This window comes from Haemorhous mexicanus, chromosome 12, assembly GCF_027477595.1.
Source record: "Haemorhous mexicanus isolate bHaeMex1 chromosome 12, bHaeMex1.pri, whole genome shotgun sequence".
NCBI classification, from domain to species: Eukaryota; Metazoa; Chordata; class Aves; order Passeriformes; family Fringillidae; genus Haemorhous; species Haemorhous mexicanus.
Genome location: NC_082352.1, coordinates 20876719 through 20900996, shown reverse-complemented (window position 1 = coordinate 20900996; position 24278 = coordinate 20876719). Strand labels below are relative to the sequence as shown.

Here is a 24278-nt window from a genome sequence, read left to right as displayed (position 1 = left end):
CCTGTTGGATTCCCACGTATTTCTCTTTTTTTCCCTTCCCAGAACCCTTACAATGAAAGGAGGCTGATTCCAAATGGAACTAAAAGCATTCCCTGAGGTCTCTGACCCAAAGCAAGTGTTCCAGCTGAGTGGCAATAAATAAACTGTTTATCCACACGTGGCCAAGAGTGAACAGCAATCCTGCAAACCTCCCAGATTAAAGGGTTTCACATTTATCCTGAGCTAAGTTAATAGGAAAACGCCCAATTTCCTAGCAAAAAAAGTAAAATATCCAACCAGGTAACACATCTGAAACATGAAGGAGCTTCATCACCTACAATCTCATTTTCAGTGTCAATTCTCTTTAAGAATTCAAATCCACCTCTTTGTAAAAGTTCATTTTGGTGGTTTAAGCCTGACAGGCACTTTTGAAACAGCACCAGTGCAATTAAAAAGATCCAAACCACACTTTTTCCATCCTTTTCTCAGCCCTAAATCATCAGCTGCTACTTGCTCAGCTCTCAGTTGAATTATTGGACTCTCAGAAATGATATTTCATCAGAAACCATTAACTTGAGAAAAACTGCAGTGGGGAGAAGGAATCCACAGTTCAAATCTTGGTCAGTCTGAGAAGTTGTAGAAATTAATTCCACCCCAGCCATGCAGGAATTACTGAACTCTGCAAAACCCAGCTGAAAGGAGCATGGTAAATTGTTGGTTTGATTCCATGACTGACCTTTCCCTCTCCCCTGAAACGCTGCAAGCCAGACACTGCCTCCAATTTATCCACAAATTCCTGGGCCCTTGGCTCCCCAATATCTGAGTGCAACACTCCTGGAATGTGAAATTCCCCAAGAACTCTGCTGTGGGAGCTGATTAATGCAAGATGCCACTTCCTCCTAATCCTGGGGGAATTTGGAATTCATAAAAATCCCAGCCCTTATTTTCAATAATCAACTGGTGTTGCTGATAAATCAAACAGATCACTGAAATCTTCTCCATGAAATCCACGTGGCCAGGAAAGCAAAATAAAATTGAACCTCAAGAGGTTGAGGCTGACAAGTTTTGTGACAAATTAGGAGATTTTGGAAAGCACTGTTGTGTTTTTCAAGCAGTTAAAGATGTCAAGTTTTGGGAGGATTTTTTATTTTTTTCCACAGCCAAAGAAAGAACAGAACTCTGGATAAAGCAAGATGAGCTGACAGATAATCTAATAATGCCTTTATTTCATTTGTTCTGTTTATAAACTCCATTTTTGAATGCAGGACAGAACTGTAATTTTCAGAGAAACTTCTCTACTACACCTCAAGAAGGAATTTGGGGTTTTCACCACACATCCCAAGGCACAGCAATTCCTGCAGGCTGGAGCACTGCTCAGAGCTGGCAGGAAGGTGACAAACACTGACTTCCCTCACGTCCAAAACCGCAGAAAACACAATTCACAAACTCAAAAACAGAGTGTTCATACACAAATGATGTGTGGAAACCCCTTGATCTCTTTATCAGAACTGAAAACAGGGCACTCAAAAGGCTGGAAAAGCAACAATTCTGTGGCCCAATCCATGAAATGATGAAAAACCATTCAAATTCTCACCCCCTAAACTGAAATTTCACTTTACCAAATTATTTTACTCAAAAATATCCAAATTTTGCTTCCACGTCTTCTGTACTCTTTAAAAATCTTGTGATTCTAAGCAGGATTTTTTAATTGATGATTTTCTCATTGTCAGGGTTGACTCTGTTTCCCCACTGGGAGTGTAACCAAAATGAACGTGGTGAGAACAGACCCCCAACAATTGTGCCATTCTCCTGCAGCCCCTTCCTCCTCCACCCTCCAGGAAAACAGCCCCAGAATTCCACCTGGGAGAATCCCAGCTGTGACCCCAGGACTCAAATATTCTCAAGAATTGTTTGCAATTATTTATGGAATTCCAAATAAACATTTGCTCTCGGAGCCTGCTGACAGGGAAAGGTTGGGAACTCCTCCGTCCCACCAAGGACAAAAGTCCAGCTGTGGTCATGTCCAGGCCTCCCAAAATTCTCTTTTTTGCACATTTGCTGCTGGGTGGGGCCCCAGGAAAGGCCAAAGATAAATAAAGGAGAAATAAACCTGGATTCCTGCACAATCTCCTGCAAACCTGGGCAACTCCAAAGCTTCTCCAAATCAAACCTTGACAGCTCACCCCAAATTTCTGACTGTATCTGACTCCCTCTCAGCCCCAGCACTGCTGAGCTGTCTCCAGGGCTCAATCTGCTGCCAGGGAAATGTTGTTCCAGGCTGATTCATGGACCTGCACCTTGAAAAGAAACCCTTCACCCTGCCTGATCCTCTGCTCCTCAATCCATGCTTTGTTCCCAAATAAATCAATTAAAATCTTCCTGCAAATTCAGGGTCTTCAGAAGCAATTCCGAGAAGGAACAATTAGCTCTTAAATTGAGTTAAAACCAGCAAAAATCCTGAAGGTTCCCAATGTTAATTTATTTATCACTGAGTGAAATAAAAGGATATAAAGTGGTTTACATCCCCTAATGAGTTATAATATCAACTGCAGTGAACACAGGGAAGAGACTCAGCAGCCACTGCTCACTGATAAGGGCTGAGGAATTATTATTTCTTCTAGAAGTCTGGATTAGCATAGTGGGATAGTTTATTATAATCAGTAAAAATCCTCCTGATAAAAATGCAATTAGGTTGGCCAAGGGGTTTGTAACTCACAGAAAGAATAAATATATAGATATATATAAATTTTAAAAATAGAATTCTGGCTATTTTAGGGTTTATACACCAATACCTTGATTATATTTCTTTAGGTTTGTTTGTTTTCCTAAAGGTTTTATGGCGAAGCAAAAGTATTTTTGCTAAATCTAGAACAGTCCCTCTACAATTCATTCCACACCACATTCTCTGCTTTACAACCTCATTGAAGATCGTCTCAACTCTCAATTTTGCATTTTTCGACCCCAAACCCACTTGTAAACAAGGAAACAATGAGCAGAAGCACAGCTCTGGAATCTGGGGGATGTGGAGCCAGCAGGCTTTGCCAAATGGCACACTGCAAAGTGGGTGGACAGGTCGTGTTCTCCAAATTCAATTAAATTGTTCTGCTGATTAAATTCAGTGGTAAAACAAACATTTCAACGATCCACACCTACAAAAACACAGCAAATCCAAACATCCCATCTGGTGCAAAACTGCATCTGAGGATTAATTAGCCACATTAATTAGCCAATGTTCAACCCCCAATGAGTTTTGTTCAAGGACACCAGGATGGATTTTGGCTCATTAAATGAGTGCAATTAATCTACAGTTCCATTTTCTACTGTCCCACTCTCATTAAAGACAAAAATATAAATGTTTTTATCTCTATACTTTTTGTCAATTACCCACAAATAACATATGGAACAGAACCAGATGCTTGTGGTCTGTTTTTCACCTGTAGTGAAAAAAAATAGGTCCAGGAAAACACCTGAGCTCCATTTACCTTTGAATTTTCTTCATTTACATCTGAACACCTCCAGCCTGGCCTTGGGCACTTCCAGGGGTGTCACAGCACATGCCACAGCACATACCGTGATGCATGTGGAAAAGCAACAATTCTGTGGCCCAACCCATGAAATTATGAACAACCAGTCCTGAGGTATTTACTGGATTTATTCCCATTTTTTCCCAAGAGCTGCTCTCCTGGCAGTGCAGCACCATCTTCCCTGACAGCCTCTAATAACCACAACTTTTTGTTACAGCAGCAAACCCAGCATGAGCTTGGTGGCAGGAGGAGGAGAAGGAGGCTGGAGAATCCCATTCCTGTGGAGGATCTGAAAATGCCTATCCCAGACTTATGGGAAGCTCTGCCTTCTGTGATGGATGGGGAAGAGGGAAGGATACAGAGCTGGTACAATGGAACAGCCTCTAATTGGAAACAATCAACAAGTGATAAAGGGATTTATGGATGAAAGACAGGGAATTCAGGGAAACATTCTGTCCCTGTGCAAATGGAGCATCCCCAGTGCCAAATTCAACACATCCAGCCCTATTTTCTCTCGAGTCCCAGAGGCCACAGTCTGCTCCAGAACAAAAAGCCCTCAGTGCTCTCCTGGCATCACACCTCCGATAATGTGCAACTTCAGACCAACAGCAACAAATATTTGGGGCAGAGATTCCTGCTTTCTTCAAGACTTCTATCTAAATGATGGTCAGATTGGCTGAGGAGCTGTCAGCAAAAATCTGTAACCCAAACCAAAAGATGAAGCACCATCAACAGCCAGGACAGATTTCTGATGGCTGCAGAGATTTAAAAACAAACCAAACCAAACCGAGCAGCTCAGGTCTGACAAATCCCTCCAGAAACTCAAAACAGTACAATTTACAGAGGAAAGCATTCACTGAGCATGAATTAATAGGGTCCCAAAGGGGCCGTGGGTTCCTGAAAAGGTTTCTGAAGCCTTTTGTGCACAAACCACAGCAAAAAGCACAGCTCGTGCACAAGAACTTGGAGATCTCTAAATTAATGACAAAAAATTCAGCCAAGATTTCACAAAGGCTCTTGAAGAAACAATTATTGAGAAAAGAGTATTTAGCAAAAGCCCTGGTGTAAAACTCTGGTTGCTTCCTCTGTGATCCAAGTCCTTACTGCATGTACTTTGTTTCTGTTATTACACAACTCAGCCATAATTTATCTTTTCAGTGTAGGAAGCCCTCAAAAGCAGAGGTAAAAGCAGACACAGCACCTGCTTAAAAGAAAAATTAAATGCCTGCACACCTTTGTAATGGAGAGTAAAAAGTAGTTATTCAGAGCAGTATGAAGTCTTTTCCAGCTATAAAAAAATGAAAAAGGAGGAAGAAGTGTTAGAGAAGAGAGTCTTTTGTTAAGCAGATTTCTCTGGCTGGGATCACCTCGATGATAAGATGACAGACACATCAAGATTTAGGTATTTAAAACCACATTAGGGGAGTGAGACACAAAGGGACTGCAGGTCAAGCCTGCTCTTTAAGCAAAGTGCATTAGATTATTCAACAGATTTTCCACCTCCAGCTTCTAACTCCAAAATAAGCAGAGATCTTTTTCTAGCAGGATTCTTTAGCAAACAAGCTCATAAAACACAGTCCATTGTACCTCTGGTGAAGAGAAGTAAAATGAGAAGCAATTAGAATGATGATGAACTCATTAAGTCAAAACAGCTATAAATAAAAGCAGAGCAAGTCTCAAAAACCTGTCTGAAAGAGCTGCTGAGGCTTTTCCAGGGGATGGATGAAGGAGTCTGGTTTAAGTCAGGATGAAATGTGGGAAGAGCTGCAAACCGTCCCTGGACCAGCGTCTGCTTCTGAGTAACATCACAAAACTGCTACAAAAATTACCTTCAAGAAGATAAATGAACTCTACCTCCACCAGCAGCCTCTTGCCAGCTGCACAGGGAGCAGGAATGGCCAGCTCCTGGATTTGGGGGTTCCAGGGCAGTGGGCAGTGCTGTGTCCTTACCATCGGACTTTATTGCAGGTCTGGGTGGCGCCCAGCGGGGACCCGGCCACCATGGGCACCTGGATGGGGCTGTGCTGCTTGTTCATGACCAGGTCCAGCTTCTCCTCCAGGGATTTGCAGGTGGCCTCCAGGGCCAGCAGCTTGGCCTCGATGCTGTCCAGCCTCAGGCATATGGTCTGGTTGATGGAGTACAGGAACGACTGGGGGGGAGGGAGAGAGAAGAACCCGCACTGAGCACTCCGAGTTTATCCCCACTCCTGAGGAAGCTCCAGACAAACGTGACTGGGAAGCAATCCTAAAGGAACTCACAGCCTGTCTAGTGACAAAATCCACCCCTGATGACATCCAGGAGCGTTTCAGCAGGCTCACATTCTTCCAGATCTTTATTTGGGAGCCAAAAGCAGCTCAGCCAAAGCCATTTTCACCTAAGCACTTTGTCAGGATGATTTCATCCACTGCAAAATCATTTCTAATGACTTGCCAAAGCCTTGCAGCCCACATGTGAAAACAAAAGGATTATAAATCTCTGGATGCATCCTCCTGGATACAGTTAGTAAGTTTTTTTCCTGCCCAAACAGATAAATTGCAGTGGAAATTGTATCACCACACAAAATCTCAGAGACAATTAATGTCACTCACTTCAGCTTCCTGCTGAACAGCAAATCAAGAAAAGCAAATAAATAAAATCTGTTTTGCTAAGCAATCTTTTTGAAAAGAAAACATATTCCACTTGGGTTCTCCTGGGAAAACAGGCCATTAGAGGGAAGAGCTGCACTCTGTGTGCTTTGCAAACAGCAGCTGTGCCATCTTGTGGCTCTGCAGTCACTGAGCACCCCAACCCCCTCCTTCACACAGCTCCAGCTCTTGGGATCACCCCAAAAATACAGAATTACACAGGACAGTGTCTGTGGCACTGAAATACTCATCAGGTACTCACACTCCAGGGCAAAAACCAACCCTAAATCCCAGCAGGGTGACTCCTGAGCTCCTGAGCCAGAATTAAATGTGAATTATCTATCAGGAGAACGCAGTTAGCATCAAATAACACCTTCAAACATGCTGAAAGTATCTACAAATTGTAACACAAATACATCCCCAAGTTCATGTTCTTGGTCAACTTCATTTACTTTATCAAAAGATGTCCCAGTTCTGAAGTTTTGGGGCAGTGGAATTAATTCTGGTGATATTTTACATTAAATCTGAAATTCTTGCTACTAATTCTACACTTGAAAATTAGAAAATTATCCAGATTTTAAAATTTGTGCCCAAAAATGCACAAGTATCTACCAGAATAATTCCAGCATTAGATATCAAGTTTATTTTGCATTCTTGTAATAACTTCCCCTAAACTGAAACCCAGAAAAGAGCATTAAATAACCTTAATGGAGGGATCCTGGCAGTTGATTTCTATCCTCTGACGTTTCAGGGCAGGTTCCACATCATCATCTGCCACCTCATGGTTCTCCAACACAACTGCAAAGGAAACAAAAAGTTTTTGCATTGCCAGAGTTTAGAGCCTGAGAGGACAAAGCTCAAATTAAAAATACAGTAAGTGGAGAAAACAAAAGCACATAAATTTAATTAAGATATTTAATGTGTTATTTGACACTTGCTTGGGGTTTCAAATCTCTGACAGTGCTGATGGGACCAGGTTTGAGTTCCTCTACCAAGCCAAGACTTTTGAAGGACTGGCAGGTCCCAGCTTCTCCTCCAACTCTTTGGGACCATTTCTGAGTGACTTTTCCATTTTGTATCAGAAAAGCAGTTTTTTGGCCTGTGTCTCTCATTTCCATTACTGTTTTTACTTACAATAGCCACAGAGGACCAACATCTCAATAAAGATTTTCACTCAGGAAGTCAATTTCTGAGCAAGTGATATCCAAATACTTGCTTTCACAAGTGTTCTTCAATTTGACTGTCCAAAGAATTTTAATAATGGATGAGACAAAGTGTCTTACACATAAACCAATTCCTAATGGATGGGGAACAGCTCCCATTGGAGGAAAAGCCTAAACCATGGAGAAAAACAAGACTGCAGGAATATTTCACTGGTTTTGGGGTTAGTCTGCCCCTGCACAAAAAACAAACAGGTAATAAAGCCTGTAAGAGAAAAGTGAAATAAATAAAATAATCTGATCTAAAGGGTGTGGAGATAGACAAGTGGAGCTCTGGAAATCATGGGATCTGGGCTTCAAAAGCACCTTTTGGAATAAAACCCTGGCTTGTATTTTAAAGAAAAGCTCAGCAGTGATTTCCAGTTCACGAGCACTGCTGGAAATCTCTTCCCACCTGGATTATCAGGAGTCAGGTCCTCCACAGCAATCTGAACCACATCTGCCAAATCCTGCTCTGACATCATTCAGAACCTGCAGCAAAACCCCTCAGGCACCACTGCAGCTCCCCAGGGCAGAGCTGGCCCAGGCATGCACTCCTGCAAAACAGCAGCAAGGACAGGGTTAACATTTGTGAAACATCTCAGACAGCACCAACACCTTCAGCTTTTCACTCTCCTTTTATTGAGAGATTGAGTTATCCAGGGGCACCCAGAGCTCAGCTCTGCAGCCCTGCAGGAGGAACCTCCCTGCCCCAGGGCTGAGGCAGGAGCTGAAGCTTTCCTTGCACATTCCCAGGGATGAGGAGAACTTTCAGGTTCACACTCTCAAAGCTCACAAAGCTCCAATCCACACCAGATTTGCAAGAACTGCAAATTCTGAATCTTAACAGGCCTCTAAAATCTTCCTAAACTCAGTGAGAACCAGGAGTTTCCTCACATCTTGTTACAACTAAAGCAAAACTTGACTTTTTTTCTTCAAGATGAACTTGCCTGGTTTTTCTACAGTTCAGCTCTGATGAAACCTTTTTCAGGATATGGTTCTGATTTTAAAGTCAAAATATTTCTCAGCCTTGCTCCCCTGGAATTCTCAGTCCAGGTTATTTATTAGTGTTTTAAGAGAACCCTTCAACCTGTAAAAATGAAATAAAATCACTGCAACCTCTCCTAGCTGTGCTTTCTCCCTGTTTACAAAGGGCTGGACAAGGAATACCGAGAGATCAGTGGATTTTTCTTTTTTCCTTTTTTAACCTGGAGTAAAAAACACTGGAGAGATAAATGGAGATTTACTGATGGAAATGATCATTCATCCATTAACACGGACATGGAATCAAATCCAACTATGCACAATGATTTTCCTCTTCCACTTGAGCCCGAGAAATCCATCAGGCCAGAACTTGGAGAGGATAAATTTTTAGGAGAGCAACACAACCTAGAGAAGGATTCTGAGGAGGCCTCCCCACATCCCCAAACTGTTTACCCAAAATACCAGCACTGCCAGCACTGAGTCACTTGAAATTCTGCTCATGGTGAAAGACTTTTGGGGCAGCACAGAGCGTGGCAGCAAGCCCAAAATCCCTGGCAGTCCTTCCGTGCTTGTGGATGCCATTTTGGCAAGTGAAATTTGCCATTTCTGAGAAGTCCTGGTGCCCAGCCAGGCTGAGCAGAACAAAGCAGCTGTGCTGTTCCATCCTGTCACACATGGCCTGCACCAGGAGAGCCCTGCCCTCGGCTCCAGGGGACACATCCACCACTGCAGGCACTAAAAAAGGCCAAATTAGAACAAATCAGAACTGTTAAAAAGCTTCTCATTTACAGTAATTCACTTGGTTATCACAGGACTCTCTGATGCTGCACGTGTCGCATTGAAACCTCTCATAGCAACAAATTTCTCCTCTGAAGGAATTGCAATAATTGTATTGCAATTAAATTGTGATAATGTAAAAATCCACTTTCATACTTCACATATTTAGCACCAAAAATCCTGAGTTTGAAGGGACCCACATGGATGATCCAACCCCTGGCCCTGCACAACTCACGATCCAACCCATGTGCCTTCAAAATTAAATTAAAAAACCACTAAATTCAATTTTTCTTCAAATGATTTCCAACACCCACTGTCCACCTCTCACAGGACACAGGCTGAAAGTGCTGAGCTTCACCTCAGGAATACCCAAATGTTCTGTCCCAGACCCTTGAAACAAGGGCACAACCACCAACCTACAACTGGCAGAGCAGCTACAGCACACACAGAGAATGTGTGTTCATAACATCAGTATTGACTTCAATTTAAATGAATTTTATTCTAATCTCACTAAGTCAGACACAACTTGGAAGAAATCAGCCACAATTCTGGCTTTTCAAAGCCAGGACAAAATTCCCTTCTGCTGCCATCCTGGATCAAGGCATATGGGGGAAACAAATAAATACAAACCAAATAACAAATGAATTTGTTATTGGCCCTGGGGATTAGAAAAGTCCAAGGAAGCTGCAGCCACTGCAGTTCTCACACCTTGGATAAAGTGTCCCTCTCCCAAATTCACCATTTCCATTTCTAACAGTGAGTTTTACTGGTGGGCTGACCTTGTTTTAGAACCAAGGGGAAAAGCCTAATCAAATTGAACAGGATGAGAGTTAGAGGAGTTTATCAGCTTCAAAAAGCTTCAGTCAACGAATTCAGAGTAACTTTGCCATTATGGTTTCCATGTACTTTACTCAGTGAAGTATTTACCAGTTTTCCTCACGTAAAACACTCATTTTCTTGAAATTTCCTCTATATTCCCCCTTTTTTCCAACTTCTGTCTGAAACTCTAGTCCCCATTAAATCTAAATTAAGTGTATGTACATTGGCATTAGGCCACCAGTGCTGAACTATTCCCAGGAACAAATTTTCAGTTATAAAAAAGAAATATTAACAGAAAGCCAGGAAGCTGGGGATAAACCACAGCAGGGCCAAGGAACGTGCCCACTTCTCCTCCCCAAGCAGCACATGGAAGTTGGATCAACACAGGAGTATTTTATGGTCACTTTGCCCCTGTCTGGGAGAGGAAGGAAGGTTCTACCAGGCAGTGGAAAATATTCCATTAAAGGAGTTCCTGGCCAGCCAGGCTCACACCAATTCCAGCCCAGTGCTTTTGGTGGACCTGTGCTGCACTTCTGGATTCTCCCAGAGAATTCCAGGGCCTCCTCTAACTCTGAAAGTCAGGAACAGGTTATGGTGTGTCCTGGAGGGATTTCCTCCCCCCTCCACTCCCAATTCCCTGGGTGCCACCAAAGGGGCCAGCCTGGATCCATGAGGTTCCACAGGGCCCTTGGGTCACAACAACCCCTGGAGCTCCAGGCTGGAAAGCTGGGAAGGGACTGGGGATGCTGGGGACAGGGGCTGCACAGGAGCCCAGGTGTGCCAGGTGGGCAAGAGGCCACTGACACCTGGCTGCCACCAGCCCTGGCATGGCCACAGCCCCAGGGCAGGGACTGTCCCCTGTGCTGGGCACGGCTGAGGTCACATCTGGAGTTGTGGTCAGGTTTGGGCCCCTCCAAGACAGACCTGGAGGGGCTGGAGCATGTCCAGGGAAGGGAATGGAGCTGGGAAGGGGTTGGAGAATCCTGAGGGAGCTGAGAGGGCTCAGCCTGGAGCAAAGGAGGCTCAGGGGGGCCCTCCTGGCTCTGCACAGCTCCTGCCAGGAGGGAACAGGTCCCAGGAGCAGGGACGGACAGGAGGAGAGGGAACGGCCTCAGGCTGGGCCAGGGCAGGCTCAGGTCGGACAGCAGCAGGAATTTCCCCATGGAAAGGGGGGTCAGGGATGGGAACTGCCCAGGGAGGGTTGGAGTGCCCATCCCTGGAGGTGTCCCGGGAATTCCTGAGGTGGCACTCAGTGCTCTGGGCTGGGGACAAGGTGGGGATGGGGCACAGCTGGGTGATCCCAGAGCTCCTTCCCAGCCTCAATAACCAATTCTGTGAAATCCCAGGTGCTCTAACCCCTCAGAGCTCTTACAGCCCATTACCAGAGCAGCTCTTCCACTGCCCCACCTTTCCCCACCCCAGGCCAGACCCCACTTTGTTCCTCTTACCCAATAATCCCAGCAGACACTTGCTCCTGCTGGATAAATGAAACTACAACTAAAAATTATTTCATTTTCCCTTAAAAATGGGAGCAACACGTCTTGAGCACCCCTGTAAGCACTTGCCTGGAAGTGGCTCCAGTACTGGAATACTCAAAAAAAACTCATCACAGACAACTAAAGATATAAATATAAAGCTGATTAGATAAATTACATTAAATATCTCTGCCAATACTCTTACTCAGAATTGATACACTCAACACAGAATTCAATCAGCCTTTGTTTAATTAAGTAAATTAATATTTGTAAGCAACTAGATTAAATTCACCTGAATTCCAGATTAGCTTTTCCACACACAAGTTTAATGTAATTTAATTAATCTATTTTAAAACATTAATTCTGAATAATTCTTCTGAACAGTCCCTTGTAAACAAAGCTATTTACTGAAATATCTGATGGCTTTCCCTGGTCACGGGGCAGCATTCCAAAGTGGATAATCAAACCCATCCAAGGCCTTGTTAACACAGGAGAACATGCACAGACCAGAAACCTTCTCTCATATTAATTAGCAAGGGTAAACACCGTCTTTTAAAAAACCCAAACACATTCCAAAGCTCTGCTTGGAAGGTGGAATTGCACTGCTCTGGCTGGAGCAGCTGAGCTCTCCTGGACATTTCCCAGTGCTATTGATAAATGAAAATCTTCCCTCAGATTCCAACTTGACCTGTGGCAAATGTGGGAAAAGCTGGGAAATGCCATTTCCCTCTGCCCAGCCCAGAGCCTCAAATGTTCTTCCTCTTCATTCCACTCTTCCCTCTAATCGATTCAAGGCACTGCTCAAATACGGAATTTCTGTTCCAAAAATCTTCATCCAACCACATTTGGAATCATGGAATTGTTGGGGTGGGAAGGGCCCTTGAGGATCACCCCATTCCAGCCCAGGGACACCTCCCAGTGTCCCAGGCTCTCCCAGCCCTGTCCAGCCTGGCCCTGGGCACTGCCAGGGATCAGGGGCAGTCTCAGCTGCTCTGGGAAATCACTCCAGGGCCTCACCACCCTCATTGCTTCCCAACATCCCATCTCTCCCTGCCCCTGTCCATGGAAAACCATTCCCCTCGAATGAATGTAATTAATTAATTGAGCCCAGCAGCCCATTTTTCTGAGCCAAAGGTGATCCTGCAAAACCTCTGATGTAGTGAGACTTCCCAAGGTGTTCCACAGCAGGGGAACACAAAGCCCAGCCCAGTGACAGGAACAAAGGCAGCACAGGCCAGGGCTGATCTCCAGGAGCAGAGAAATGACCTCAAGCTGCACAGGGATGATGGTATAAACACAATCCATGCTCTCCAGGGGAGATGCAGAGGACAAAATACTCATTAATTCAGTTTTTATTTGAATCCCTGAGGTCTCATCCCTGCAGGGAAACAGCCCAGAGGAGAACTGAGCTGTCCCTGGGCAAGGGATCACCCCCATTTAACTCCACCTGGGAACAAACTGTGGCATCCCAGCAAAGCAGCAGCCCAAGAACAGCACAGGACTGTCCCTGGAAGGTCTCCAGGAAGAAGAATCCCCCTCTGGAGGCTCCAACCCCCTGGCACAGCTGTGACCCCCTGGAGGGTCCTGGGGAACAACCTCTGGAGCAGCTCCAAGGACCCAGCTGGGAATGAGGGGATAATTCCACACATGAAGTTACTCCCAGGAGTTACAAAGCTCAGGACACAACAATTCCCATTTCAGTCTCTCTGTGACTTTCAGCAATTCTCTAACCCAGAGCCTGGCTTCTCCTCCATGATAAAATCACCTTGGCTGGCAGCTGGAACGGAGCCTTCCTGCACCAATTCCCAATTCCCAAAAAAGCCACACCAGTGCAAATGGAACACAATAAAAAGCAACAATTTAAGAGCATGCAGAGCTGAAAGCACCATAAATCCAAGAGCCTCCTTTGAGCCCCAGCTCTCTGCAGCCCATCACAATGTGAATTAAAACTCATTTTAGGAGGAAGAGATCAGATTTACACTTCCTTCTCACTACCCAAAACTACAAAGGAGAACAATTTTTCTCAGCATCTGTTTGGCTGTCACCCTTATCCTCAATCCACCTTAAAAGGCAAGGAAAAACATTGTGTTTCAATTAAATTTCATAGTGAAACCACACAAACATTTCAGTTTAACAGCTTAAAAATGAGTGTAATAGTAGACAAGCAGCTTTGATTCAGCCAAAGATTAGGGAAAATGTCTGTTTTCCCCCCAAAAAATGACAGAAACATTCCCTGTCTGGGAAAACCAGGACACCAGCCACAACATTCTGGAGATGGATATATCAAATAAATATCACTCACAGAGGTATTATGGTGATGGACTCCAGTGCAAGTGGCAAAATTCAGCTAGCAACCAAAAAAAGGAAACAGTTGCTCCAGGAATAAAGGAGCTGGAAACCTTCTGGAGTGGAAAACCTCCCAGGGAGGCAGAAATTCCCAAGTATTACCACAAAAGCTGACATTATTATTGTTGGTTTATTGTTTTGCTTTCAGAAATATTTACTTTTCAGGTTTTTTTTTTTTTTTTTTTTGTTCCACCTGGTACCAGGCACTGTTTTGCTTGGATGTCTTTTCCCAACTCCTCTAACCCTGGCACCAATCCTAACACAACACCCCACAAATAACCCAGGAATGCCTTCCCTGCTTCCCAGTGTCCTCCCAGGCACGAGGAATGGCAGTGGGTGGTCACACAGAGCAGGAATTCCAGCCCCAATTCCCTGTGGATCTTGTCCAAACCCTGCTGCCATGTGCCAGCCCCCCTGGCACGGCCTGGATGGGATTATTCCCCAGGAGCTGGGCAGGAAATGTTCACACGTGGCCCAGCTCGGCTTCCAGGTGCCTGCACACCCTGACAGAGCCCGAATTCAGCTGACAGCACTTAATCCCGGGAACTCAGCAGCCACCCCGGGCAAGGAGCTAAGTGCTTGCAGACTGCGGCCCGAAGGCAGGGGCTGGAATTCCGGGTCCTGGTGGGATTACTCCCGACAGGGATCATTCACACCAGGCACTATTTGGAGAGCTTGCTGAAAAGCAGCAAATGTGAGAGCAGACCTGCCCAGAGAGCAAATCCCATCCCCTTGTTTTCTTGTTTTCAGCCACTAGATGGAGGATTTTTATTGGGAACAGCTCCAAAAATCCTGCAAGGACTTGCAGGGTGGTTTAGGTTGGAGATCAGGGAAAGGTTCTCCCCCCAGAGGGTGCTGGGCACTGCCCAGGGGCTGCCAGAGCTGCAGAAGAGGTTGGAGAGCCCTGCCAGGGATGCCCAGGGTGGGAATTTGGGGATGTCCTGGACTGGAGGAACCCTGTGGGTCCTTCCAGCTCAGGGTATTCCATCACTCCAGGAAATTCAAACTTCCAGGATTAATTTCATCGACCTTCCACCACCCAGGCTGCTCCAAGCCCCAGTGTCCAGCCTGGCCTTGGGCAGTGCCAAGGGCCCAGGGACAGCCACAATTCTCTGGGAATCTGTGCCAGGGCTCCCCACCCACAGGGAGGAATTCATTCCCAATATCCAACTTATCCCTCCTGCTCTAGGGTCATTCTCTCTTGGCCTGCCAGCTTAACTTTAGGAACAAAAGAGAACAATAATAATAATTGACAGTTTTTTCTCTTTTTTTTTCCTAATATGTGCATTGCTAGTCCTCAATACACTGGAAAAAGTTCCTGATCCAGCAATGCAGACAAGGACAGCCCCCGGTGTTGGCACAGGCTGCTGCTACTACAAAAAAGCAGGAAAGCCAACAGCAAATACAACCTGCTCACTGCAAAGACTTCTAATGGATTTTCCTGCTGCAGGCATCAAGGAAAAGAAACCACTCCAGCTGCCAAACCAGACCTTAGCACTGCTTTGCTTTATAACACAGAGAGCAGGATTTTCAAATTCTTGCAAAAAAAAAAAAAAAAAAAAGATGATAAACTGAAGAGCATCATTTCAGCAGGGAAACATGAATTGAGCAGTTATTCAAAATCTGAAATATTTTCATAGGATTATTGAGGGTGGAAAAGAGCTCTGGGATCATGGAGTTCACCCAGCTGTGCCCCATCCCCACCTGGTCCCAGCCCAGAGCACTGAGTGCCACCTCAGGAATTCCTGGGACACCTCCAGGGATGGGCACTCCAACCCTCCCTGGGCAGTTCCCATCCCTGACCCCCCTTTCCATGGGGAAATTCCTGCTGCTGTCCAACCTGAGCCTGCCCTGGCCCAGGCTGAGGCCGTTCTCTTTCCTCCTGTCCCTGGAGCACAGCCCAACCTCCCATCTTGCCTCCAAATTTGAAATTTTCATCTACACCACCTGATCCTGGCTTGGCAGCTCCCCTCCCTGTAGTCAAAAGAAAATTCCCAACTAAATTCAGCTTTAAACTCCCCAAAGCTCAGCTCAGAGGGCCCTGGAGAGGATCAGGTTGGTTTGTACCTGAGGAGCAGGGATGGGAAGGGGAACTCCCCACTGCCATCAACTCCCTCCTTTCTTCTCCATGGTAAAACTCAGATTTTCAGAGCTTTGAACTGAATATATTTTTCCCTTAAGTGCTCTAAGTCAGGGGTTACAAACAGGAAGCAACATCAAATGATTCTGTTCAACAGACACCACCAGAAATTATTTTATTTCAAGTCCCACATGCCAAGGGTGTGATGAAGTTAAACCTTTTGTATGTTTTTCAGTCTAACTGCTTGCAAAATTCACTATTTTCCAGCACCTTTAAAAACCTAAACCTGCAAGGAAACAAGTGGTTTATGTGACTGTGAAGACATTTTATTCCTTTTATTTTACTTGGGAAAGAAAAAAAAAAGGTGATTAGCCTTTCAACGATATGGATAAGAAAGAAAATAAGATTATTTCAACTGTCAATAACTAAATGTGGAGTTTCAAACTAAAGGAAATCAACCTGTGACCAAAATTTTATTGATAAAGTTCTGCATACAAAGACATTTTGTGGTTCTAAATCCAACCACTGGCTTTGCTCTGTCTCCTCCTACAAGTGGCTCAATCCCAGCAACTCCAATTCCAGGGATCCTTCAAGGAAAGGGATGAAAACCCTGGAAATTCTGACAAAATAAAGGAAAACCCTGGAATTCTGATAAAATAAAGGAAAACCCTGGAATTCTGGCACAATAAACCTAAAAGGCTTTACGAGGTGAGGGGGAAGCTCAAGAGAAAAACCAGAGGCAAACTCAAGTCCTGGCAAACAGGAGAACACCCTGGAATTCCCGGGGTGTGAATCCCGTGGGACACCCCAACTCCTTCCCAAGCCAAAGTAAATCCACAATCAGCAGCTCTGAGCTGTGACTAAAAGCTCATTTTTCCTCACCCGACTGCCCAAAATTCCAGGAAGAAGATGGTAAAAGCAGCACAGGCAGGAAAGGAGCCTTTTCCACACTTATTTCTTGGAGCAGGTGCCTCTGGAAGCTGCAGCTGTGAGCACTGCTAATTAGCACCACACCCTTAATGGTTTTATTAAATGACTCTGGATGTTATTAATCAATTAGTTCTTAAAAGGAACCTTAATTAACACCTGCTCTGGAACCACACAACTTTCACATGGCTGGGTGACTCAGAAAACCCAGATGCAGAAGAGATGATAAAGTGAAAAAACAAAGTTCTAAAATGTTTGTCCTCTGCAGAAGATGGAATGTTTCCCAAATCCAACCTCCAACTTTTTCTTCTCTCAGTAAGTTAATTAATCTTTCTTCTTAACATCTATTACTGAAAATGGAACTACTTCCATTTATTGATGGGAAAATTTGCTCAGGGTTTCAGAATCAAAGTCTTGTTATTCTGGTGCATTTGTATAAACAACTACTTAAAATATACATAATTATATATACAAAAGCTCCCTAACAGAGAAAACCCTCTGTTTCGAGAGCCACTGCTATGAAATTCCGACACTTTTTTTTTGGTATTTTAAAATCGTGGTTGAACTATGTAAAGTTGTATCAATGTCAAGTTTGCCTCTTGAAATCTTGGTATCTAGGTATCTGTAGGGGACCACACCTCAGGTAACCTCACACACAAGGCAAGAAAGTACCAAAAATCACTCCAAAATACCACTTGAAAGCTGCTTCCACCAAAGCAATCTCTCAGTTGCTAATAACTCTTGTTTACTTCAAAAAGTCTTCCCTGGAGAGCTCCAAAAATAAACTGATCCATAAACTATCCGTGCCATTGCAGGATAAAATGACTATATTTGGTGAAGTACAAAACTTGCCACTGTGGATGGATTTAAAAATAAAACAAAAAAAAAAAATAAAAGCGGGGGTGAGCGGGGGGGGGAGAGAAAAAGGAGGCAACACTTGAATTGCAAATAAGGGTATAGGGATACCGAGTGTGTTGACATAATCCTGGAATAGTTTGGGTGGGAAGGGACTTTAAAGCTCATCTCGTTCTACCCCTGCCACGGCAGGGACACCTTCCACCATCCCAGGCTGCTCCAAGCCCTGTCCAGCCTGGCCTTGGGCACTGCCAGGGATGCAGGGGCAGCTCCAGGGAAAGCTGTGCCAGAGCCTCAGCACCCGCACAGGGAAGAATTCCGGCTCAATATCCCATGGAAAGCACTCAATGTCAAACAGCTGCCTGGTATGAAGAGGACAGAGAACACCAACCTGCCATGGACGTGGAAACCCCTGTCACCCTGCTGCACCAGGGCAGGGCACGGAGGAGCGCTCCCAGCCCAGCCCGAGCCTCGCCCGGCTCCAAACACATCCCGGGGGGACAGCGGGACACCGAACCCAGCACTGGGGAGCCCGGCAAGGGGTGAGCCCCGGAGCGGGGAAGAGCCAAACCTTCGGGTGGAAGGGACCTCAAAGCTCATCCCGTTCCACCCTGCCATGGCAGGGACACCTTCCACCATCCCAGGCTGCTCCGAGCCCTGTCCAGCCTGGCCTTGGGCACTGCCAGGAATCCAGGGGCAGCCCCAGCTTCTCCGGGCACCCCGTGGCGGGGCCTCAGCGCCCTCACCGGGAGGACTTTCTCCCCGATATCGAACCACGGGCGACCCCCATGAGAGCGATGGGGGGAGGCGGAGAGGGGCGCGCGGCCCCCCCGCCTCGGCCGCTCCCTCCCCGCCGGCTCGCGGCCCGGGGAGCCCGGCGGGTGCGGGGTGTGTGCGCGGTGTGTGCTCGGTGTCCCCGTGCGGGGCCGTGCGGGCGGCCGGGGGTGGCCGGGTAGCGGAGGCTCCCGCCCGCGGGGCGCCGCGTTACCGTGTGAGGCGGGCGCCGAGTTCTCGTGGTGTTTTGTGCGGCGGCTGCGATAATGGCGTCCTTCCTCGCGAGAGATCCGGCCCGGGGCCCCGCGCCGCGCACGCGCCGCGCCCGCGCGCGCGATGCCCCCGCCCTTCCCCGCCGAGGCGCCGCAGCGGGGACCGGACTACGAGTCCCAGAGGGCAGCGCGCGCGCCCCCGCAGGAGCACGCCGGGACCTGTAGTACGCGCGGGTGGCGCGGGGCGGGCCGGGAAGTGTAGTCAGGGAATCACCGAATCACAGGATCACTGAGGGTGGGAAAGAGCTCCGGGATCATCGGGTCCCAGCTGTGGCCCATCCCCACCTGGTCCCTGCCCAGAGCACTGAGTGCCACCTCAGGAATTCCCGGGACACCCCCAGGGATGGGCACTCCAACCCTCCCTGGGCAGTTCCCATCCCTGACCCCCCCCTTTCCATGGGGAAATTCCTGCTGCTGTCCGACCTGAGCCTGCCCATGCCCAGCCTGAGGCTGTTCCCTCTCCTGCTGTTCCTGGGCCCTGTCCCCTCCTGGCAGGAGCTGTGCAGAGCCAGGAGGGCCCCCCTGAGCCTCCTTTGCTCCAGGCTGAGCCCCCTCAGCTCCCTGAGGATTCTCCATCCCCTTCCCAGCTCTGTTCCCTTCCCTGCACACGCTCCAGCCCCTCAATGTCCGCAGCACTCGGCCAGCAGAGCTGGCAGATGCAACAGGAATCTGCACCTCCAAAATCATTCCCACCTTTCCCATCATCTGCTCCTTCCCCAACAGCTCCTGGCCTGGGAGCTGGGATGAGCTGGATGTCACCGTGCCAGCTGGCAGCAGTGGGAATTTGCTAAATTGGCTCCCCAGCCTCGCTCCTCTGTCACTCCCGTGTGTGCCGTGAGAACAGGAGGGCTGGCGAAGGTGGGGAACGCCCCATGAACCTTCTGGGAATGATAAAAATATGCAAAAAGCCCCAAAAAAGAAGCACGGAGGAAGTGTGTGCAAATGGCTCTGAAAGAGGACAAAGATTAGACAATTTTATGTCTTTGTGTAGCACCGTGCTGCCCAATAAAGACCAACCACACTTCACTTTTCAGCTTCACCATAGCCAGCAGCTTTCAGATTTCTGCACTAAAACATTCCTTAAATGAGACAAATAAAATTTCCTAAATAAGATGCCTAATGGGGTTCTCCAGTGCCATGTCACACATCTGAATCCACTCTGGCTCAGCTGTAAGTGGTTCTCCAGACACCTGCAGGCCTGGTGTGTTGGGAAATTGCTCCCTCGTGCAGGTTTGGGAGTGCTCAGCTGAGCCTGTTGATTTATTTACCGTGTTCTCCCCCTTCACAAGCACATTAGGCAGTTCAAAGGTTAAACTACTTAGAATCTGACTTTTCACACTGGATTATTTCACGCTTTGCTGCACTGATTTGCCCTGCAACAGTTTTGCTAAAGAGTTTCTGCTGGACTCAAGCAATTGCAGGTCCCAGCTGGAAAACCAGGGATACAAATATCCGTGTTCCAGCTGCTGTGGGAGATGCTGGTAAAAGCTTTTGCCATCCTAAACCAGCCCGATATAAAAGCTGCCCTGTTTTCTCATATTTTCATAATATTGCCATCCCAAAGATGATGAACTCCTGTTTGCTGGAGGTGTGAGGTGTTTCTCCTCTGGAGAGCCATGAATCGTTTCCCAACACAAACATAAATCCTTCATTCTCATAAACCAGTTATGGTACTTACCCAAAGTTAATTTAGCTCAGATTAACTGCAGGAAATACTGGCGGGATCCAACTGATGTCTGTGACTGTGATCAGAGATAACAGCAGAATAAACAAATAAAACAACTTATCCCAAGGGAGGCTGCAGCACCTCCTCCTGCCAGTCCGCTCTGATCCAGCAGCTGAAAATTCACAATTACCTCACCCCTCAGAAGAGTTTTTCCCTCTTAACCAGAGCAATGAGTTTGGATTTTTTTCCAAACCAGGAGGCATTTCTTTCTAAAATTATGGATGACACCAATCAATCATAGAAAGTCTCCTTTATCATGGTTTGCCCTGTGTTCACTTGAGACTGCACAGCCAGAAATGACAAACACTTCATGCAGCACAAAGTCTGACTGGAAACACTGGGAAGCAGCAGGAGGAAAAGGATCTTTCTGCTCAATCTGAAGGGCAGATTTGGCTTTTTAGTCTTTGATTCCCAGTACCAATGAGTGACTGACCAAAGGGTAATTGCTTCCTGTGCTTCACAATCTCCTGAGCTTCAGCTGCTGCCAAAACTGAGCTCCCGTGACTATTTCTGCTCTAATTGAAAGGAATTCAATGTAATCCCCATTTAGTGAATGAGGGCTTCACTTTACCCTGGGACAAGTCTGCCTATGAGCAAATGCCAAGAACTTGATACACTGGAAGGTTTATTCTCATTTAAACCATGATAATTTGCTCAACTGCCTGCATCAAATCCATTCTTAATTTCCTGTCCTCATATAAAAGCAACTGAGAACTTCAGGCTGCTAATATATAATTTAATTTTTTAATTTTACAGGAGAAAATACCCCCTGTTGCCCTGTTGGTCTGTTGTCCCAAATAAAACAAAGAATTTCTTTGTTGTTCTATTTCCTCACATTTTCATGCTCTTTTTTTCAGTTTCTTGCATTTTATGTCTGTGTTTTGCCATGTTATGAGGAGTAATTTGCTTCCAGGAAGTATCCAGCTTATTTCACCCTGGTTTCAGCATTCATTTACTATTGTTTTCTAAGGAAGTTGCTGCTTTCACAGGTTTTGTGTGGATCAGGAGAGATTGGGATCTCATTCATTGGTTTCCTTTTTTTTTTATTAGGGGAAAAAAACCCTTCCCAAAGCATCAAAGGTAAAAAATTAACACACTGTGCACACAATTTTGCAGTTGCAGCAGAAAGAGAAAGGTTGCCAAACAAAGCTTTTGTTTAAACAAGTGACAGACATCCATAATTATCCCCAGTGCTGAGCATGAGGACATGGAAAAAAGGGATGGAGAAGATGCGAGCAGGACACAGAAGTCAGTCCAGAGTATTTGCTGGAAGAATAATTTTGTTTCCTAAGGATAAAATCCCCAATTACATCCAAGTAAAAAGAGTACTTGAAGCTCTTTTGTTTATTCATTTCTTTCTGTTTGGGTTTATTAATTTTCTCTGGAATATCTCTCGTAACTGGAAAGGGAAAAAACCCAGCCTTATGAACACAGCATGTCCTATATTGTGACAGTGATGCTTCAGGAAAAGTTACATAAAATACTCTTCAAACAAGAGAATATTGATACTGTTTGTAAATGTGCTGTAGCAGCATATAAGGAGGAGCTCATAATTTAATTTTCAGCTGCCACATCCATTTTCAATCCCCTCAGAATTGTTCTGTGGTTTGTAACAGAAAACAGGGCAGCATCAAGGGGGTTTTGCTCCTGGACCTACTTCAGCTACCTCTGTATCAACACTCTGATCCCATTCTGGTTTCTGCAGAGTAAACTCCGTTTTATTCAATGAAAATATGCCTGATTTTCATGAACAGGGATGGAAGAAAAGGCCCTGAATCCCCTCAGCAGAGACAGAAACATTGAGGCACGTTTTGCCACCTGTCTGGTCAAACTCCATAGTCCTGTAGGGTCACTTCTGCCAGTCTGAGGAACAAGGTGAGAAGGGTCAGGCACGATCTCGATGTTCTTTTATTTATTTACAGACTCCTCCATCTCCCTGGACACATCCTGGGAAAAAAACCCAAATGATGGGAGGCTCCTTCCCTTCAAGAAATATGCCCCTGGCACAAGCCCTGTGTTTACACTTTGCCTGGCTGGGATCTTTCAGGATCTCTCACAGAGCCTGTGGGAGAAGAGAAGAAGAAGAATCCAGAAGAAGATCTCTCTTCTTCTCTGCCCTTTTACCTCCCCCACACAGCTGAGATTTGCCCAGCTCTGCTCAGGTTTGCCCCAGACCACATTTATTTGGTCAGGTACTATTATCGTCTGAGTATTTTTGGGGAATTATCAAAGCCTGAGGGGGATTCATTCCACCTACAGATTTTAGAGGATTTTATCCTTCTATGATTCTAAGCAGAATTTCACCATCTCCTCGTTCTGGATATGCATCCATTTCAACACGTCCAAAATTATTTGTAACTCCAACATTTCAGGTGTGAGAGGTGAAATAAACTGAGTGGAGATGTCCAGCTGTGGCCAGGGTGGCAGAATGTCCCTGAGCACATTTCCACACAGCTCCACGTGGCAGAGGCAGGAGGGCAGGGCTGCTCTTCAGGGCAATCCAGGTCAGCCAGAACCTCGTCCGGAGGCAAATTCCAACCCTTGGGATGGTGAAATCCTGCATTTCCCTACAGCCTGGGCACTGCAAAGCTCTGGAGACAAAGTTTTTCTCCCATTCCAGGTGTTCTCCAGTAGATCCTGGAGTGCTCCCTGGCAGGGATGAAGGTCCATGAGCTGTATCAGACAGAAATTCCCAGCACTTCTCAGGAATTCCCCCTGCTCAGCACTCATGGGGACAAATCTGGAATGTTCTGTCCTGACTGGGGACTCCAATGCAAGAGAGAGGATGAGAAGCAGAGGTGGTTCCCAGGCCTCTGAGCTCAGCTGGATGAAGTGTCCCAGCAAAATGTGGACATCAAAAAAAAAGCTTCCCTCAAGTAAAATCTGCCATGGGAAGTGTGAGCCAATCCTCAGGGAAATGAAGGGCAAAGGCCCCCAGGGATGGCCTGGCCCTGTGGGGAACCTGCACTAAGTGACATTGTTAGTCACTCCATAGAGGTTTCCACTCCTCAGCAGCAAAACTCCCAGGCAGCTTCCCACAACTTGACTGAGTGTCCTCCCAATTAGACAATAATTAGGTGAGGAAAATGTTCATTATTAATTCACTTCCATGATATCTAATTACAGTAAAGCTGCAACACTGTATTTTTTGCTGAATTACTGGGTTTGACCTACAACACTAGGGCAGGGACAGCCTTCCAAGCAGGATGCCTGGGGATCAGATTCCTTGGACACACTGCAGTGAGGAGGTGATTTTCCCTCTGCATATAACACAATTAATCTGAACAATGGTAATATAAAAACAACCAAGTACTGGCAATGCTCTAGTAAAAAAAAAAAAAAAAAAAAAAAAGACAACCAGTTATTGATCCTCTCTGCTCAGTCTGGAGGCACTGACAGCAAAAGTCAAATGGGTGACAGCAAGAAAATACTAAATTTTCCCTCGTTTCATTTCTGTGAAGAAAAAGAAGGCCATTTTCATTGTGTGCAGTCACACTCCTCACCCACATTACCCAATGATGAAGAACAGTTGATGTTTCAGTTCTTTGGGCAGAACTCAGAGCTGACAATACAGGCAATGCCAGCAGCTCAGGGAATAAATGACAAGGAAGAAAGACTCTGCTAAGCAGGAGGGTTTGGAATAATAAATATCACAGCTCAGCTGGCCACTTCAGGCTACCAAAAAGGATTCCCTGAGCCCTGCCCTGACACCCTGTGATAAGAGACGGCAGACAGGCAGATGTTTCATGAAAATATCACCAAAAAGTTTCTAATTCAAAACACCAGTTTATTAAAAATAGGTAAAAAACCCCAACAGAACACAAATCAAAACCATTGAAAAGATTTCAAAGGTAATTTATAAATTAAGAAAAGAGTAGGGTTTAATGGTAGAATGTTAATATTGTTATCATTGTCA

The 24278-nt window shown here is 45.8% G+C and overlaps 1 protein-coding gene across 1 annotated transcript in view; it reads right to left on the bottom strand.

Moving 5' to 3' along the window:
• BANP (BTG3 associated nuclear protein) overlaps positions 1 to 18675 on the bottom strand; it is a 109966-nt gene extending 91291 nt beyond the window's left edge. The window contains exons 1-4 of the mRNA XM_059857495.1: positions 18579 to 18675; positions 7743 to 7884; positions 6832 to 6926; positions 5454 to 5653 (exon numbers count right to left, since the gene is read on the bottom strand). Of these exons, the coding sequence (XP_059713478.1) occupies positions 5454 to 5653; positions 6832 to 6926; positions 7743 to 7812 (365 nt within the window). The 5' untranslated portion in view covers positions 7813 to 7884; positions 18579 to 18675. The remainder of the gene's footprint in view (positions 1 to 5453; positions 5654 to 6831; positions 6927 to 7742; positions 7885 to 18578) is intronic.
• Positions 18676 to 24278: the final 5603 nt, after the last annotated feature.